The sequence below is a fragment of the Anser cygnoides genome, chromosome 7, assembly GCF_040182565.1.
Source record: "Anser cygnoides isolate HZ-2024a breed goose chromosome 7, Taihu_goose_T2T_genome, whole genome shotgun sequence".
Classification (NCBI taxonomy): Eukaryota; Metazoa; Chordata; class Aves; order Anseriformes; family Anatidae; genus Anser; species Anser cygnoides.
In genome coordinates, this window is record NC_089879.1 from 17,240,381 (window position 1) to 17,260,612 (window position 20,232).

The 20,232-nt window shown below is 37.3% G+C and overlaps 1 protein-coding gene across 10 annotated transcripts in view; it reads left to right on the top strand.

The window, feature by feature from the left end:
• PLCE1 (phospholipase C epsilon 1) overlaps nt 1–20,232 on the top strand; it is a 157,987-nt gene that overhangs the window by 7,434 nt on the left and 130,321 nt on the right. For 8 of the 10 annotated variants that reach the window (XM_067000774.1, XM_067000773.1, XM_067000776.1 and 5 more), the window contains exon 2: nt 18,120–19,724. In XM_067000774.1, coding sequence (XP_066856875.1) covers nt 18,537–19,724 — 1,188 coding nt within the window. In that variant the 5' untranslated portion in view covers nt 18,120–18,536. Of the gene's footprint in view, nt 1–16,137; nt 16,206–18,119; nt 19,725–20,232 lie in introns of those variants that run through there. The other 2 variants (XM_067000779.1, XM_067000775.1) reach the window with 2 other exon arrangements.

The following is a 20,232-nucleotide window of genomic DNA, read 5'->3' on the forward strand; positions in this document are numbered from 1 at the left end:
GGTTTTTGCTATCCCATCCCCTTTTGGTCTCCTGTTAAAACAGATTTCAGAGAGTGTTATAAGATTCAACTACAGGGTTGGAACAACTTGCAGTCTGAAACAAAAATGTTCTTTTTTAATTTAAAAAAAAAAAAAGGACACAAAAAATGAAGGAGAAGGGGCTTTTTACTTAAGCCAAACTTCCTTCTTAGTACTTATCCAGAAAACATTTGTAGATGAAGATCTAGAGTTTAAACTTGTTTGGGAATACAGTTGAATCCCAAAGTGCATGACTCAATTTTTTCTGTTCACATCTAACTTTCCTGAAATCAGATGTAAGTTAAGTATGTCCATAGTACCCAGGTACCAGAATGTCGCGTTCATTAAAAATTGAGATTTAGCGGTCAGTTTTGCTGTATAGCAGCAGTGTCAATTTATTAATGTTCTTTCCTGTTTGTGTTGAGCAAATATTGCCAGCTACCAATGTAGTTGTGCAGATTAAACTTGATACTGCTTATATATAGTTATGGAAACATTTTGGATTTGTTATGGAGACAGAATATTTATCTTTTAAAATGTCAGTATAGGTAAGAGGGACTTATGAATCTTTAAAATTATTAAATGCATTATTTTTCTAGTGGTCTGCTGAGGTTCTTCTTGTTCCAATGAATTCTGAGCTATAGTAGTGTTTTATTTGTAACTGAATTTCTGTCATTCAATTATGAACATTTTTTTGAAAAGTGTTTTGCTCGTTGTGATTATGCTTGTGCAGCAAATTCTGTAACTGCCTTATGTCTTAAAACTGTGTAACAGGAGGTATAATCAACTGAGGTTGATGCAGAAAATATGAAATATTATTTTTTTTTAAGATTTACATATATGAAACAATAGGAATTTCTTGGAAATCAGCAAGAATTTAGGCTGTAAATGGACCTTTCCCCTTTTCCAAGATAAGAAAATACTAAAATTTTAGATTTCTTTGGTAGAATCAGAAAAATAATAGGTAATTTGTGATATTAATAAATGAATCATATTTACACTTGAAATTAATTTTCACAAATTTTTAGTCACTCTAATCAAGTCCATTCTAGGGGTATATCAACAAACTGATTTTATTATGAAAACTGTGTTTTCATAATAAAGAAATAAGAATATTTCATAATAAGAAAAGTGAAACCTTACTCTTTGTCTTAAAGCCCTTATTGTTCCCATTTTCCTATTGTTTTTATAACTAAATATTCTATTTTTAAAAGTAATAGTATGAGTAATTATATAAAAGTACAACTAGTGGCTTCTAGAAAAAACAGTGCATTTTACAAAACTGAGTACATGACTGCAAGAATTAGCAGTACTGTGGAGCCTATTTAGAAATTTAATTCTCCACACTATTTGAACCGTGTTCCAGACTTGCAAGCCAGGTTCAGTAGTGGTTTGCAGAAATAAACAGTTCTCTAGACAGCAGGCTATAAAACAGGTCAGCATTAAAATATGCAATAACATCTTTCAAATGGCCATATAGTAATGGACTACTATGGCTGCCTGAATTCTTTTTCAGGATCCAGATCATAACATCTGTTTGGCGTTTTGTTACCTGACAGGCATAAGAATGGTGGTGGGGGGGTGTAGACAGCAGTGGATTTTCAGGGTGTCTTTGCAGCCACCCCTCCAGAAGAGTAAAGTTCGTGTGTTCCCTTAAAATTTGAAAACGGCATTCTCCACTTAGCCAAAAGCTTCCTCCATGTTTGTGTCATCCACTCGTTTTGTCCCACATACTATTTATTCTGCTGTGCAAGTTGCTAATTAATTTTTTTTATCCTTAACAGGCAGTTATTCCAAGTTGCGTAGGTTCATAAAGGCTGTTCTTGAGGCCCAAAATTCTGAGGACAAAAGATAATGTATGGTAGTTATAATGGTGCAGCACAGGATTATCCTGTGTAACAGCTATGCGCCCCTGGACTTCATCTCAATTGAGTGCTTTACAGAAAGGTGCTTGGGTTTGATTTATGAGTTGGGGGAGAGCTGTAAAAATACCTTGAGGAAGGTGTGTGCAAGGCAAAATTGTTTGGTATAACAGCTTTTGAACTATGACAGCCAATAAAGTTTCTAATCTGTACGTGAGTCATTCTCTGCTTTAAACTCGTGTGCCTTCCTCTGATTTGACATGATGCTCTGATTACTATTCTTTTGTGTGTATATATATATATATAAAATAATAGTTATATAATATATAATATATATAATCATAATGCTATTTTCAGTCTTTTATCAGCTTTTCTGTTTTCCCGAGCTCTAAGGACAGTATTGTGGATACCAGAAAGTCCCCAAAGAAAATAAATAAATAAATAAACGCCAAAATAATAAATAAATAAATGAAACCCAAACCCTTCCTTACTCTCCTTGCTTGAATTTACATTTACTGTTTTTTTAAAACATTTCATGTGCACTTAAATTATTAATTTCATTGAGTCAAAAACCTGATAGCCCACTTCCTGATAGTTTCATGTTTTCCCCACATAACCCATCTTGCTTACAGTAAAGCTCTATTCTGTTAGCAACCATATGCATCCCAATAAAGGTTTTGAAGTTTGAATTGAGACAGAGACTGTCTCAGCTCTTGGCCAGCAAATGCAAAGGAAGTTGGCCATGTTCCCTCTTCTTGCCAGAAAAGCAAGAAAGCTGGGGCCCTTCCTCTGTCAAAGAAAAAGGGAAGCTCTGATCTTTCTTCGTATGGATTTGCACGCACTGAGTCCCTGACCTAATCTTGGTAGAATTTGTCAGTCTCCTGCTTGCGAGATGTGGCCCAAAGCCCCCAAGAAAACAGCTGTCACGTACAGGAAACTTGTAGAGCTCAGTCTGTGCTTTCTCCTCTGACTACTGGTTTGACAGTGCTTTTTCCTCTCTAGTTAGTCATAACATATCAACAAAAATCCTCTCTACACTAATATTATGGTTTTTATGCATGTTGCTTTACTCTGTTACTCTTTATACTAAATTTTACTTCATTTTTTAGTATGTAATGTACACATGAATGTATAATTAAAAGAACTCAGATGTCATCATCTAGTACCCTACTATTGTGGGTTTGGGTGTAGGCAATTTCTATGTCTGGTCTTCTCCCATACATAGCTTTAAAACTTTCACTATTCAGATAATCTGACAATCCATTAAATGATATGTGACCATATAAAAGAAAGTAAGAACATTAAGAAAAAAGGAAATTATCAGTAAAGAGTAAAGCTTAGGCTCATTTTTAATATATACTGGTACGTTTTATGAAGGTTTCATTCATTATTGTCAAACATTTTTTAAAACCTTAAAAATCAGAATGTTGAGTTTAATAATTGTACAGTAATAATAACTACTGGAATTTATTGCTGAATAGAACTGACAGATAATCTGAACCCGTTCTGTCCATATATGTTAATTACATGCTGGAAAGTAACTAAAGCACTGACATGGAGATTTGTATCTATTAATTCTATGAACTGACATAAAATTTAACGCATGCAAATGCATGACATGAAACTGCAGCATGCAAACCATCAGGATAAAGGTTCCACACTTCGTTGTTGTTGTTGTTTGTTTGATTCCTGTTTCAAAGAGTTCAAAATACAATTTAAAGGGTGAGTCTGCTGCAGAATTTACTTTTCATTTCTGTTTCCACTTTGTATATTTGGTCTGAGCTCTTAAATTCAGAGTACTTTATTTCTGCCACGCTGATTATCACTGTTAACAGTTATGCCAACAGTTAATTGATCTCAGACTTTTTCTAATTGTTTTGTGGCTTCAGAGCCACAAAAAAGTGGCTCTTAAAAACTATAAACTTATTTTGTTAAAAAGGCAACTGCTGTTTGGACTATGCACAAGAAGCAAATTGGTTAATTATAGAATCATATGATACCTTTTTTGTGCCCTTCTTAACATAACTCTACTGAAGTACATATTGAATTTGCCATGTAATTTTTTTCTGGTGAGTGAATGATGAAACCAATTTTTAGGTGTATTTTGGCCTATGAACCATCATAATTATAGACAATTATGTACACCTGAATTTCATACAACCATTGCACAGTTATATAATTAATGGACACCTGACTGCTGGCTTCTTCCTCTACAGTTATGTGATTTTTTTTTTTTTTGGTGAAAAGCCTTTTTCACAGAGAAGTTACATGCAAGATAAGTGATGAGATGCATATATTGTAGTTTTAAAAAAATATGTTGAAACATTGTAGTACTATTAATGTTGCTTCACTTCCTGCTTCTGCTTTTATAATTACATTAGAATGCTTAAAGTCAGACAGTGTTAATGAACTGTTAATAAAGCCAGAAAACTACGCAGAATCCACTAAGACCTTTGTGGGGGGAGCATGCTGTCTGGTTCTAATTTAGCCTGTTCTCAGGTTGCTCTTGGGAACTGCTCAAAATTTGTCAAAAACTCAGAGAGACATACAGTAGATTTTGGTTCTGGAGGCAGAGCTTGCTTTGCCTAAATTAAATTTCACTCTACTGATTTTCTTTTTCTTAAAGGAGGTAAAAAGTGAAAGCATTTCTAATAGCTTTGGAAGTCAATAAAAAGGTATTTTGAATATATAGGGGGTCAGTGTGTGACAAGGTCTCTGTTGACAGGAGCAATAAAAGCAGGTGTAAGGAGGTACTAAACAGTTTGCAACAGAAATCCATTATAAAACAGGTGCCTGTTTTGAGGTGTGGCAGTAGCATGCCTAAGAGAACAAATGAACAAGATTTGAAATCTTAAAGGACAGGTTAGTCTGCATTTACCTATGCTGGTTTTATATGTTGTTTTTTCATAGTTCATTTGCTGTTATCCATGAACTTTATTCTAGATTTCTAGATCGTATTATTTTCCTTGTGTATGATCTGCTTCTTCCTTGTTGGCTTCCCAACAACAAGCAAATGACATACAGGAAAGCAATGGCATCCATAATGCAGATTTGTGTCATAGTTTGAAAACCCTAGATAAGTGGTGTTTCCTTATTCTGTTCTTTTGAGGGGTTACTGTTAAATGTTCTGAATGTTTTACATTTTCTAATTGTTCCTAAAGGAGACTAAACTATGTTAGCTTTTTTATTTTTTTTAAAGAGCTATTAGTAGATTCTACTTGTTGAAGAAGAGCAATATTTTCCTTTTATTCTCTGCACTGAATGCTTGATATGTTTTGTTTCTTTCACCATGTTGGCTGTTTCAGTTAACATTTTTGTCTTGTCAAAGGTGCTGTTGCCCGTTATTTTGACCTGTTGTTTTCTTAAATGTATAAATTTTTTGGCTGGTGTTCTCAAGAAACTCTTCTGTGGGGTTACTTTGTTTTATCTTTGTTTATTTATTTTTAATTCTGTAGCACACAGGTAGCCTGTTTTTAATCAATTACATAAAGTTAATCTCATAGGGATAAGTCGTTGCTCAATTCCATCTTTCTAGAGACAGTCTAAATTTCTGCAGGTCTATTTGTAGACTTTTTTTTTTTCCTTTTCCTTTAGAGAGAAGGATAAACTAATCTCCCTCCCTCCCTCCCTCCCTCCCTCCCTCCCTCTCTCTCTCTCTCTCTCTCCCCCCCCTTCTCTCTTTTTAATTGGTTGAAAGGTAGAGAGAAGTATCAGTAGTGTAGTAGTAGCTGAAAGTTCAAAGCTGAAGTTTGTGTTATCTTCCTTCTCCATCAGGGGGTACAGAGACTGCTGTAGTTCAGCAGATTGACTGAATAACTGTAATACAGATTTAACTTGCAGAATTTGTAGTGTAATGTCTCGTGATTGATTTTTGTCAATGAAATCAATAAGAAATCTGAAATCTTTATTTGAAGAATAATCTCTGAAATCTTGATTTAAATCTGTATTCAAGGTGGTAAACCCAAAGATTGACTAGATAGAAGGAAGACTACTTCATCATAGTAAGTGACTGGGAGATTAAGTTATTGCTGTAATCCAATCCAAATAAATAAATCTACCTACATAAAATAGTGAATAAACTCTTTAAATTATAAGAGTTCTGTAAAACCACAAATAATTTTATCAGCAGTCAAAAAACCCTAAAATTGTTGTTATATGAAGCTGTTTTTTATTTTAAAAACACATGAGATACTAGTTAGAAAAACTGAGAGCTGTTGAAGGCCCAAGAGATAATCTGAAGTACTGGTATAGGTGGTGCTTCAGGTAATAACCTCCTTGAGTAATCATTTAAAACCACTTTTTCTACTTAACTTCAACAAATTTGACAAGTTATGGCATGCAGCTGATACATGTTGCATTACAAACTGTTTTGAAATGATTTTGTTTTTATACTGTTATGAAACATTACATACAATGTTTTTGTTGTAGGCAAAGCGCTGTTGTTAGCTTAAGCAGATTTTTTGTTGTTTTGTTTGTTGGTTTTGAAAACCGTGTAGATCACACAGACCATTAGTTTTCATTGCTGCCTTGCCTCTCCTCAGGGATTTCTCTTCATTCCAGATACTGTTTCATAACCCTCTCAGCTGCATGCCAAGGTCACTGATTGCTCCAACCATCAGTTCCCCAGGTGAGCCTGGGTATCTAGTGTACAGTTTTTTTCCTTAGCTAGATGAAGTCATTATTGCCATCTTGCACAAGAGAAGCTGGATTACAAGACTTTGTGCTGCTCCTTATCTTCTAGTTTGCCACCTGATACCGGCCTGATAGTGTTTGATTGCGCACTTCAGAATAACCTCATCACTGTTCTTGGCCTTCCCGTTGCTGGTGACGTATAAACGTCCATATTCAGTGTGCTGTTCTGTGTTACTACATCATAAGTTTCCTCAACAGCATCTTATCACTTGCCAGGAGAACATGGTCCTAGCTCGCAATGGGTCAAAGACCTTCCTGGCAAGGAGCCGCAGGCGAGGGCGGCGGGAGGCCGAGCTGGGCCTGGGGCCCTGTCAGCAGATGCTGAGGGCAGCGCGAGCTGCGGGGTCGGGCCCGGTGTCAATCTGACAAGTCTGGTTGGAAGGCAAAAACTGGCAGAGGGCTTTGCCCACTGCTGACTAGGACACAGCTCAGCCTGGGGGGGACAAGCCTGAGCTAAAAGGGCACCTGGGGTGGCAGGAGGGAGTTGCAGGTGAGGCCGGTGTGACAGTTAAGTACTTGGTGCGCACAGGGCCCTGACACTCCTTCTGAAAGAGATTTGTGCTGTCCTGTCCTGGGTTAGCATCACAAGCTTTGTGCTAGTCGCAGCATTGGTTTGTCCTTATCATGTCCAAATATGCTACAGAAAGCAGTAGTTTTATCCCCATTAACTGTTACAGCCAAAATAACCTTGAGCATTTCAGCATGTATTTGCTGGTTTATCTTTTCCCGTACTTTTGTGGTTGGGTTCTTTGGCTTGTCTGACTGTGCCACTGTTTTCTTTCTTGTGCTTTCCCTTCTTTGCTGGATCTTGGGATATCTATTGGGCATGTGTATATGACTTCTGCCTTCTAGGATCTTTTTGGGCTAAACAGTAAGTAACTTGTTATCAACAAAGATGCATAATCAAATGGACCTAAAATAATCTTCCTGCTTGACTGAGAAATTGTAGCCTACATATGTAACAATCATTTAACATAATATCTTATTACCTAAGCATATGGCTATTCGAATATACTAGATATGTATATCTAGTTCAGGGGAAGAAACGAACATTCCCTAGTAGCATTTTCAAATTTTAATGAAGCAGTGTTGTTTGGATACTAGCAGAGTCTCTGGCACATATTACTGCTTATGTCAAAATAAAATAGGGTGTTCCAGAGAAGGAAATGTCCTTTTCCAAATGATGACTGCATTTTTAGCCTGTTTTTTTTTTTTTAATGACTTTACAAAGTCACACTGTGTCTCTTTATGTCTTTTCTGCCAACTTTTGAAGTTGGCCTGTAGCAATCAGTTTTATTACAAAAGTACAAATCTCAAAGATGCTAAAGACAACATATTTCATGTCAGTGTTATTCAGGTACAGAAGTTCTATAAATTATTCTGGCTATGAAGGAGTTGCTCTGAGAGTTCACACTAAGATAGCACAGGGTCCATATAGGAGCTAGTCCTTAGTAATACCCCAGTTGTAAGAAAAGCTTCAGTTGGAGCAGGTGTCTCCTTAGACATAATTATTCAACTTAGAGAAAAATCTGAGAAAAGCCAGAATTTGTTACTTTTAGAAGTAACTGAGGTATATAATCCTGTGTTCTGTTGTTTTTAGCTACTGCTTACTCCACAAGGACGTCAAATATTCTCTGAAATTTTTGTCCATTAATTTTGCCAACAACTTCACTGTGTTAAAATCGCCTTCCATCTATTCAGCTAAAAGTACAAGATCTTTTAAGAAATATAACACTTTGAACAAGCGATTGTTTGCATTAGATAAATATAGAATTATCTTTTGGCACACATTCTTATTCCAAATAACTATATTGTGAAGACTGAAGTAGACTAAAGATTTGGGATCAAGTCCCATCTTATCAAGGGAGATGATTTTCATGTTTAGAATTCCAACTTCTTACTATTCTTGAAGCAAGGAGCTTGACCTTACTAGCCAAAAGTGAGTTGTTTTATGATGACTGCACTTGTTGAACGCTTGCTGAAGGTTTTTTTTTCTCCCAAAAGAAAGGATGAAACCCAGGTGCACAGAAATAAGTCACTGGTTCTAAAGAGGAATCTCACAAGCAGAAGAAAATGCTTAATGAACTACTTCCATAGAGGCTCTGCAAGATAACCAAGAAAAGCAATAAACGTGCATTTATTCAGCAGGAATGCAGGAATTCGTTGCAATTATTTTAAAGATCCTCAAATAAAGGATCGCCTAAGTGTATTGTAATTGTATATGGAGGCAAGCTACCTTGGTCTTCAGATGCCTCTCCTTCAGAGGTTAAACTGTTAAAGAAATACAAGCAGAATTTAAGGAACATGGAAGTTGCTGTGAACATGCAGTTTTCTTTGTGTCTTATTCCATTTATATTAGTGTGACAGCATATTATATAGAAACTTAACTGTCACCACACGTGTATTTCCATTTTATATATTTATTGAATAAGATTGAATTACTAGTATCTATAATGAGAGCTCCAATGATAGCTACAAGAGCTTTTAAATATCAAAGTATTTAATTTAAAATGATCACTTAAAATAATTATATGGGCAATGACCTCTTATGTTAACATAGTAAATATCTTGGAATACTACTTAAATTATTTGCAGTTGCATGGTAATTTGCTGCTTGCACATTTAATTCTAGCAAGAGCCAACATCTTAGAGATTACTTCATGGCTTGAATAAGTCAGATGTCAGGGTGGGCTTTCTCCGAGGGAATGATGTGGTGGATAAAGCCATCGTAGGCCAAAAAAAAAAAAAAAGGCAGTATGGATTTGCTGAGCAAATATTGTTTGCTGTATTTGGGTAGTAGTGTTTTCAGTGTCACTGTGCTTAAAATGTAGAAATGTTAGAACAGTAGCGGTGGTATAGAAATTATTTCCTGTGTTTTCAGGGATGCTTGATCTGATGAAAGTGACACTTCTCAAGCAGATAACTAATCACTTCTTAAGCAAAACGACTTTTTTTCTCTTGCGCTCTCTATAAGACATGATAATAATATGCAGATGAGATGGCAATAGTCTCTTAAAATTCTTTCTTTCTTTTGAACATATATTAAGATACTTGAATGAATGGTATGAATAGGTCAAGAATGATACACAAAGAAAATAATTTTGAGAAAGGACAAGTCTAGCACAGTAATTTCATAACATTAGTCTTCACCATTTGAAACATTTTTGTATGCTTTTCTATAATTAAAGTATAAATGTATAGCTCTGACAAATGACCGAACTCTTTTTCACTTACAGATTATCTTTTCATTTTTATTTGAAACACATACTGAGATTCCAGTTTTAATAGACTTCCTTTTGTTATAGTTATGACAGCTGGGCTATAATATATGTTATTACTCATGTAAAGGTTTTTAATGGGACTACTGTAGTATAGCATAATATGAATATAAGTGTTAGTGTAGATTTGTAGAAGATAAACTCTGGTGATGTAAGCACTTCTAACATGCCATCAGACTTTGAGCAGTTAGAAATATTTTTATTACAGATTTGTTCTGTTCTCATCACATGACTAGTGGCATACATGCAGGACTGTGAGAGGGGTTAATGAGAGGATACTTGAGTGCTCACACAAAAAAAATGCAGCAAGGAAGGAGGAACAAGATGAGGAACCTGAGGTGTTCTTTTTTCATCATTGTTTGACCTGGCTTGGAGTAATATTAAAGCTTGAGTAAGGAGACAGTTTTCATGGCAATGTGAAGTAGTAGTTTTCCAAAATGTGTCACTGTGTCACTTCATGTACCTTAAGAGCATGGTTTCCCATTGGGCAGAAATGAAATACTACATGAGCTCAGATGGGAAGGCTACCTACCAGCGATGCTTTATTGTTAACTGGACTAGATAAGAAAAGGGATTGCCAGAACTGGAGATTCTTGTTAGAGGGGCAAGTATTTCTGTCTTGTGATGCTAACCTCTCTGCTACCCCTTCAGGAGAGGGGAGGATGAGAGATAATGGTGCTGGTAAGAACCATTTCCTAAATGCCTTGAGTCTGAAGTGTTGCTCAGTTAAAAGCTGCTGAGCCAAGACTTGTAGATCCTTAGGATTAATACTTGTTCTTGCAGTGTCCAGGTAAACAAACCTACCGATGTGCTTGTTTCTTTCACTGCCGAAGCTTGGGTGCCAGTGGAGACACAGATGGTGCTTCAGGCAGAGCGTGGAGTACGGCAGGCGTGCTGTGATGTCTCAGCCCTGTCCACAAGTCTGAAAAGGTCAGCCTGCTGTAGGGCTGGGCTGGTGGCTGGCTAGCCAAGGCACTAAATTCTGAAGGCTTGAAGCAACTTAGACATACAGTATCCTTTGATTAAGGTGACATCTGTGAAAGCATCACTGTACCAAAATGTGCTAGCAAGAGAACAGGTTCTGAGCATGAAACACCAGTTCCGTCACTGGTTTACATTTCTGAAATTGTGTGTGTGTTTTTGTTTTGTTTCATTTTGTTTTGTTTTTCAAGTGAGTGCCTGCAATCAGTCTCCTACTTAATTTTCCTTAGTATTCAGGACCTCATCTGGCTTTCAAATAATGTAATCTCTTCCTGTTCGCAGGAAGAGTTTGATAATGATTCTTTGAGGAGTGATAGTTTGATAGGAGGGAGTATGAATGTTTACAAATGACACTTGTATGCAGTCTGAGGTTCCCGTTGACTGTTTATTGTTGTGAACAGTTAGTATTTCAAAGCGGCAGATTTTGAATCTGATAAGTTCTCAGAACAATAATGCTTGTATGCAAGTTATTCTGTTCTGAATTAACATTTTGAGGCCACAGAGGTGACTGGCAAATGACAGGAAATACATACAGTCATTCTTCCCATATTTATTACTTCTATTTTAATGAAAGTCATTGTTGTCATTTGTATTTTAACAGAAACACCATTCACAGTATTTTGAAAGATTTGAGATTAATTGTGTACCAAACTCTTGCACCTCTGCTTCTGTTTTCTGGATTTATATTCTTTTTCTGGATTTTATCTTTTCTTGCGTTGTGTTGTGTTCCCCACAACATTCTCCTCAAGAAACTGGCTGCTCGGGGCTTGGACTGGCGTATGCTTCGCTGGGTTAGAAACTGGCTGGATAGCCGGGCCCAGAGAGTTGTGGTGAATGGAGTCAAATCTGGTTGGAGGCCGGTCACTAGTGGTGTCCCCCAGGGCTCGGTACTGGGGCCGGCCCTCTTTAATATCTTTATCGATGATCTGGATGAGGGCGTCCAGTGCAGCCTCAGTAAGTTTGCAGATGACACCAAGCTAAGTGTGTGTGTCGATCTGCTCGAGGGCAGGAAGGCTCTGCAGGAGGATCTGGATAGGCTGGAGCGATGGGCTGAGGTCAACTGCATGAAGTTCAACAAGGCCAAGTGCCGGGTCCTGCACCTGGGGCGCAACAACCCCAAGCAGAGCTACAGGCTGGGAGATGAGTGGCTGGAAAGCTGCCTGGCCGAGAAGGACCTGGGAGTATTGGTTGATAGTTGGCTGAATATGAGCCAGCAGTGTGCCCAGGTGGCCAAGAAGGCCAACAGCATCCTGGCCTGTATAAGAAGCAGTGTGGCCAGCAGGTCTAGGGAAGTGATTGTGCCCCTGTACTCGGCTCTGGTGAGGCCGCACCTTGAGTACTGTGTTCAGTTTTGGGCCCCTCGCTACAGGAAGGACACGGGCGTGCTCGAGCGAGTCCAGAGAAGGGCGACCAAGCTGGTGAGGGGTCTGGAGAACAAGTCTTACGAGGAGCGGCTGAGGGAGCTGGGGTTGTTCAGCCTGGAGAAGAGGAGGCTCAGGGGCGACCTTATCGCTCTCTACAGTTACCTTAAAGGAGGCTGTAAAGAGGTGGGGGTTGGTCTGTTCTCCTACGTGCCTGGTGACAGGACGAGGGGGAATGGGCGAAAGTTGCGACAGGGGAGTTTTAGGTTGGATGTTAGGAAGTACTTCTTTACCGAAAGGGTTATTAAGCATTGGAACAGGCTGCCCAGGGAGGTGGTGGAGTCACCATCCATGGAGGTCTTTAAAAGACGTTTAGATGTAGAGCTTAGCGATATGGTTTAGTGGAGTACTTAGTGTTAGGTCGAAGGTTGGACTCGATGATCTTGAGGTCTCTTCCAACCTAGAAATCTGTGATACTGTGATACTGTAATGGTGAAGTTACTGCTGTCAAAAAGTAGGTTACTTAGCATGAAATGCAAGTAATCACTGAACAGAAAGACTATTTAAAGATGTTATTGCAGATCAGATCTAGAAAGAAATAAAGAACTGACACTGACAGTAAGATAAATTCAGTCATGGGTTCTCTCAGTGCTTCTCATACAGAAAAGGAAGATGTACAGTAAAGAAATGAAGTTTGGAGCTGGTATCTGGCAGTGACTTCAGATTCTGCCTGATGCAGTGGTGAATGATGAGGCAGTTGACCACCTGGCAGCCATTTGCAAAGCGTGAGACGTCTAATAGTTGATCATGTTTTGATTAGTATTCTAGAAATTAGAAAAAAAAACACAAAACAACAACAACAAAAAACCTCTGACTTGACAGGATATACAAATACTGTAGTTCTTCGTTTTTTTTTTTGTTGTTGAAACACAGACACTGGTGGTAAATCTGAGGTTCTGTGTGATGCTCTGTGCCAAGTAAAATGTTGTTATAACTTGCCTCCAACTGCTCGAACAGAGTTTGTGCACATCTTGAATGATTCTTAAGAGTCTGGCTATTTCCTCCTTACTGTTGCCTTTGGTTCCCTGGGCAGAAGAAAAGTTCAGAAGACTGATAATGACATGTTGGTGCCCTGTTCTTGTACTGGTCTGTTCTGCTTGTTTCTGAGATAAGGCACTATAGTTAAAAACTTTAGTGTGCATGCTACAGGGTAAATTAGAGGTGTTAATAAATGTGGTTTTCTTATTATCTCCAAGAACTTTGGGACAAACTATAGTTTACTTAAAAAAAAAAAAAAAGCGATAGTTAAATTTACTTTTATTGCAAGTGGATAGTTGTAGTATACTAATAACCTCATGAATCAGTTGTTTTCTTAAGAGCTTAAACTGAGATTATATTGTTTAAACACAGTTTTGGGGGTGGCTTGAGATAATGATTTAAAGTTTTGTATCCGCTTACCCTGTGCCAAATTCTTCCACTAGTTTGCTTTTTCCAAAGAATCTCTTACTCGTTGATGGTTTATACCATGGGCACTGTATCCATAATTATTAATTTGAACTAATTAATATAAATATTTGATTTGTGTGTGTTTTCCGTGCTGAAACTCGATTTAGGATTGATAGTCACCAAGTATATGTAACCTGTAGGATTCAAGTTGGATAAATAGCTATAGACATCCCAGCATAGACTAGGAAGAAGGGGGGATTTTCAGGCAGTTTCCACGTGCCCCTCAGCTGTCTTGAATTACTTTTCAGCCCAGTCTAATAGCAGTTTGCCCATGAAAACCATCAATGTGCATTTCATATTCTCACATATCTTGTCTGTCAGTCCCCCTCTTTCTCTGCACCTTTGGCCCCTACCAGGCATTCACCCAGTTCCCGGTAAATCTCCCACAGCATCCCGCATACTGAATTGAATTCGGCATCTCCGACAGCATGCAACTTCTCTAAATAATTCCCATCTTTACCCTTAGTCCTGCTTGCCAGGGTAAAGAGGCAGTTGCTGCTTCTTCCCACAGTCCAGCCAGCATCCTCAAATACTTATCTTATCATCTTTCCCTTGACAGCGTAGGGTTAAAAGGCTCTAATTTACCGCATTGTGTGACCGGTCTGATCCTTTAGATGCCTTTACTTAGACTAAATAGTGCAGTACTTGACATAATGTTTTCTTCTCTGAAACAGCATTTCTCTGGACTTCAAAAAGAAATTAGTCTGAGTAATGTACTGAAGGTTAAATTGATACTAAATTAATACAATTTTATAGTCTTATGTTTATTGTATTTTCTGCATCTTAGATTATGTTGGAAGTTTTTTTACCCAGTCTGTTATCGTCTATAATCCCAGATAGCTGAGGAATAAGGAATTATTAAACATTATTATTATTAATAGTAACTAGAACTGGCTTGAACATTGTCTTAAAGTGTATGCAGCAGTGAAAAAAAGTAGACAAATTAGTTTCATGTCACATGTTTTCAGACTTAATACATTTTGTGAATGTGTGTACTGAAAGGTCACTAGATTGTTTATTTTCATTATTTGCCTGTCTTTGTTGGCTGACCTCTGAAGTCAGGATGATTCACTAGTGCTGGATCTAGTTTCTTATATTTTTACTTTCCTTTACTGGTCAAAGGAGCACATTACATTTCTGACATAACTTAAGCCTTGTAAAATGAACCAGTGTAGTTATTAATGGATTTCATCAGCTAATCTAGTGGCTTTAGAAAATGTCAGCATGTGTTGAGTACAGGGTAGGTTTAATCATCTAGTTCAAGTGCTTTTACATGCAGATTTAACTGTGGATCAGAGTGCTTTGAGTTGAATGTGCAACAGGAAGAATATGGTTTTGAATAATTTTATATGCAAATGCACCCATGTTTGTATGAAGCTTTTATACGAGGATCTAGGCTTTGGCCACCCATGTGCAGACATGTGAGTATAGGAAGCCAAGGGGAGTGAAAGTTCTGCAATTTTACAGAAAGTTACAAAATACTATTTTATCGGTTGAGCTTATGAGTTTTACACTTGATAGCATTTATTGCACTGTTAACACGCTTCATAACAAGTTTAATGAATTCCAACAGTTTAAGGAATTTGCTGGACACAGTGAATTGAATTCTGTTGATTACAGTGGAAAGCAGAGACTGGGAAGAGAGTAATGGGGGACACATGAAACCCTCGTCATCTGTTCAGCCTAGCTGCAGCTTCAGATATTTTTGCAGTTGTCCATAAATCAGAGGCTCTACCATCACACTTCCTACTTGCTATTTTATGAGATTTTGGCATACTGATACACTAGATAACTTCTCTTAGTCTATGATTTTATCTTCAGAGTGTGTTTAGACAGCATAGCAAACACTTAGACATCAGATCTAAACTGAAGCTACTACTGGGATGTGTGGTCCCTACCAAGCATTTCTAATATTTCCTTTCCTCCGGATGTAACGATCACATGGCCACAAGGTAAGTCAGTTCATTTGGATGAAAAGAAGAATTTCCTGACAAACTGGCTGGCTCAATCAACTTAAGCTGGTGGATTTGTGGTGTCAGATGTGTGAGATGAGGGGAAATGGGGATGGAGGGCCAGGTGTGAAGGTAGAAGGGAATCTGCCAGGTTTGGTGGTAGCCAGCTGCTAGAGTGACATACCTGAAACATCAAACTGCATTTGCAGATAGCAGAGGTGTGTAAACTGATTGAAGCAGCCTTTTTCTCCCTTTCCCTTGCTGCCTGCTTTCCCCCGTCGTGCTGTTGTAACACACATGTTCATACAACCATACGTGTACTGGATTGGGAAAATGATCTAGCTGTAAAGTAACTTGAGCAAAAAATTCTTGAGGTGGATCAGTTCCCTATCATATTGCAGTGCCCATTAGAGGATGGGAACAGCTGGACATAGGCAGGGAGCTTCTTATGCAGACATGATTCTTGAGGAAACGTATTTCAAAGAGGGCCCTAAAGAAGAGTGATGGTGGTGTATAGAAGGGGCAGTCACATAGCCTCTGGAGCTAAGGAGAAGGGTGAGCAACAAAATCTGTGGTGGGGAAGAGTTGAGATGAAAGTTTCTAGAAATGAAAAGATCTGAGAGAAGTGGCTTGGAGGGGGCATGTGTGGAGACTCTAATATAAGAGAAACAGGAGAATAAAGTTGAAGGAAATTTTTGGGAACACTGTGGAAGAGCAGTCCTGGCCTCTGAACGAGCTTTGTGGACAGTGTCCGGGATATAAATGGACCTGTGGTTATAGCAGCTTTCTATTTACAGAAGCAAATCAGCAATACATTTATTTTTTTCAAAAAAGTTTTTCTGTTAAAGAATGATGTAAAAAACGTCAACGTGTATGGCTGTTTTTGTGATCTTGAATTCATTGTGTAGTTGGAGTTGTGTAATGAAATTGTTGTTTTGTTTTCCCTGTAGAGTGGTGATGTTTTGTAAGAATTTCATTCAGCAGTCACCATGATAAACTATATATTCTTTGCAGTAACAATCCATTCCTTTAACATCTATTCATGGCTCAGCAATATTACAGGGAGTACATTTATGAATATATTTCAATTATTTATGTTTTCATTGGATTGCCTGGAATCTTTCTGTAGCAAACAGGAAAGATGAATCAGTAGACTGAGATGTTTTGATTAGATGAAAGAAATCCTTCAAAAATCAGTACCGAAGACTAATACATGTATGTGTTTTTTACCTTTTACAAACTGTTATTGTTACTTCGTATAACAACAAAGAGACTTAGGAGTAAAATAAAAGATCAAGAAAAAACAGTTTTCTCTTGTCCAGGACCTGAGTCCCATCTTGACTATCCTCTGGCTGCTCTGGCATGCACATGAGTTTTGTAATGCATGGAAAATGTAAAACTTGTGGCTCTTTGTTCTGTCAGCATCACTTTCCTTTATAATCCTCCCGGGTCTCTCATCTGTTGTTAAACCAGTAAAGTTGAAGTCTCGATTTAAATATTAATTTTTTTTTTGTGTGTGCGTGCATAAACTCTAGTGACTTTCTGGAAGAGAATGCTCTTCACTGGCTAGCAAACCTTAAGTCATCCAATTTATAGCTAAATGTAACTTTTCAGTAAATTTGTTTTTGCTTTCTCCTGAGATGGATCAGGAAAGCTGATGCATTCAGTTACACTGCTGCGTTTCTTTGTGTAAGAAAACGGCATGTTAAATATCCTGTTAACTAAAGAGTGTTTTATCTTTTGATTTGCGCCAAACTACTTTAGGATATAAATCAATAATAAAATGTCAACTTCCCTTTTTTTTTTTTTTTTAAGGTCAAAACAAAGTTGTTTTATTTATTTATTTTTTAAATGAATATGGGTTAGTCTCTTGGCTTGCTGCTTGTCTTTTTCAGTGATAAACTTATGGCAAAAAAATGTGTTTTGTTCATGATTGGAAGGTAACTTTGTAAAGGTTACTGAGAACAGAAACCATGTAACACCAAAGCAGTTGCAGTTGTGATAGGGTTCAATTCTGAACAGGAAAAGAGTTAGTTTTAAAACACAAAATAGGTTTGAAAATAATATATTTCTGTTGTATTGTCCTGGCTATGAGTCAGAGAGATTATATAAAGCACATTGCCTTTTTTCTCTTTATATACATTCACTTGTATGTTCAATTCCAGTATTACAGTTTCAGCAAAATTATTTTTCTGCAGTTATGTAGCTTTCCATAGTGATGTGAATTCAGCTTTTTGAACATGCAAAATGTGACTGGACTTTTTCCAAATTGTAAATAGAAACTGTAAGACATTTACTTGTGTATTTTGTGATTTTGTAGGTCTCAGTACAATTATCTTCTGTTGTTTTGTGTTTCTTCTCTTTACATAAAAGCAATTTTTTGTTATAATTGTGATGATGGATTTTGTGCCATGGATTCTGTTCAATACATATAATACATATATATATATATATTTCTTTTCTTTACAGAAGACCTCAACTTCTTGAATGTCCCATGGGGGGATGCATCTCTGGAATGGATTATGTGTTTGGTCTTTTTCTGCAACCTGAGGCAACAATGTATGTGCAACGTAAGGTAGAAGAATTAATTTTAGGAAGAGACGAGTCAAACAGCTACATCACATTAAGAAGCTGTTTTTAAAAATGTTTGCATCTCGTGCCAGTAATCCACAACTGGAAAAGCCTGGTAGTCCAGTAGTTAAAACAACAACAACAACTTGTTACTTTTTTTCCCGAATTCAAAAAGAACAAGTAGTCAGTTTGTATTTTACCATGTGTTTCTTGATTATTTAGCACTGAAACTTTTATTACACTGAAATCGTGGTGTGAGGATTGCTAGACACTCCCCTCCCCAGCACACATCCAGCAACTAAAGACTGTGGCAAGATGACCTCTGAGGAAATGACAGCTTCTGTTCTTGTCTCTGTGGTACAGGGTAAAGTGATACCTGCTCAGTCAGCTGGAGATGAAAATACTGAAAATGCTTTGGACACCAGTGTTATAAAAAGACATACTGCCAGTCCAGGAAGGCAAACCACACGCGCGCTCTCATACTTACACAGACTGGAAGAAGAAAGTCTTCGGGGCTCAGTGCCCAAAATATTCACTCTGGCAAATGAACAAATGACTGATGACAATAGTAATGAAAACTTCTGGGAGAGAAACAGCTCCATCCCTGATTCAGTGGAATTTCTTAACATTAACTGTAACATTGTACAGAAAAACTACAAGAGCAATATCCCGTGCAGCCAGATGTATAAATCTTGTGGCACATTAGCAGGGGGAGAGGCATGCCTAGAAACTGGAATTCCTGTTTCACTGGAAAGAGCCATGCTTGCAGAAATTCAGTTGAAAATGAATGGACCTTCTTTAAGAAGCCAGACAGCAATAAATAAGAATGACAGCAATGATACTGATAAAGTAGCCTTTTTTCACTTTCATTGTGCTAGTGAAAGGAATATATCAAAGGCTTTGTGCAATTTACACAACAGCTTCATTTTGGATGACTGCTTGCAGCCAGTAAGTGTTGGCGGTAGTAACACCACTGGTTCCGCGGCCTGCACTTGCACGTTAGTGGAGTTGACAAACAACTGTGAGGATGAAAATGGGCAGCAGTTGTATGACGACGCTTTAAGGGATAAGTACTTCTGTCTGGAAAGAGCACCACGAAAGGTTAAAGTGGCATGCTCAGGTCACAACTTCTGTGGAAATAACTTTACTGGAAGAATGCCTTCAAAGCCCTTTCTGAGCCATTTTGAAGACTGTAATGATAACTGTGAAGAAGAGATGGAGGAGGATTTTTTTAGAAACAAAAAAGAACGTTCCACATTATTAATAAGACGTTTCTGTAAAAATGATAAGGAGGTTAAAAAATCAGTTTATACTGGAACGAGAGCAATTGTTAGGACTTTACCTTCAGGGCACATAGGAACTGTTGCTTGGAATTATGTTGAGCAAAGGAGAAACAACAGTGGCTTGAAGTGTTCTAGGATTACGACAGAACAGCTAACTATAATTCAGTCCTTAATAAACTGGGAATTTAATTCCTTTCTTGAGACCTCTTTATGGCACGAGGTAAGCTTTTCATAGTTTCACTTGTAAGAGTTTTGCTAACTTGATGACCTTTCATTTAAAAAGATGCCTTCAAATAGTAAATATATGGTAACAATAGGACATTTCACTTAACCATTGAACCTTATATTGAGCACTGCTTTTCAGAAGAATGTCTTGTCCTTAGAAACTCATTTTGGTTTAAGATTGGCATGAGGGAAAGTATAATTTTATATTTATGTAAAATTTATACGTGTGTGTGCATATATATACACATTCATATGTGTATTTGTATAAAATGTTTATAGGCATGTTTTTCTCTACATATGTATGTATAAATTTGACTTGATAGGTTTTTATATAAATAATGTGTGATATACCTATATACAGATATTTCTGTATACATATACATTTTATAAATGTTTACATATAAAATATAATATACATTTATATTTATACATCTGTTTTAATATATATTATAGATATGCATACATTGAATATATGTGGCATATTTGTGTTTATAAAAATCAAT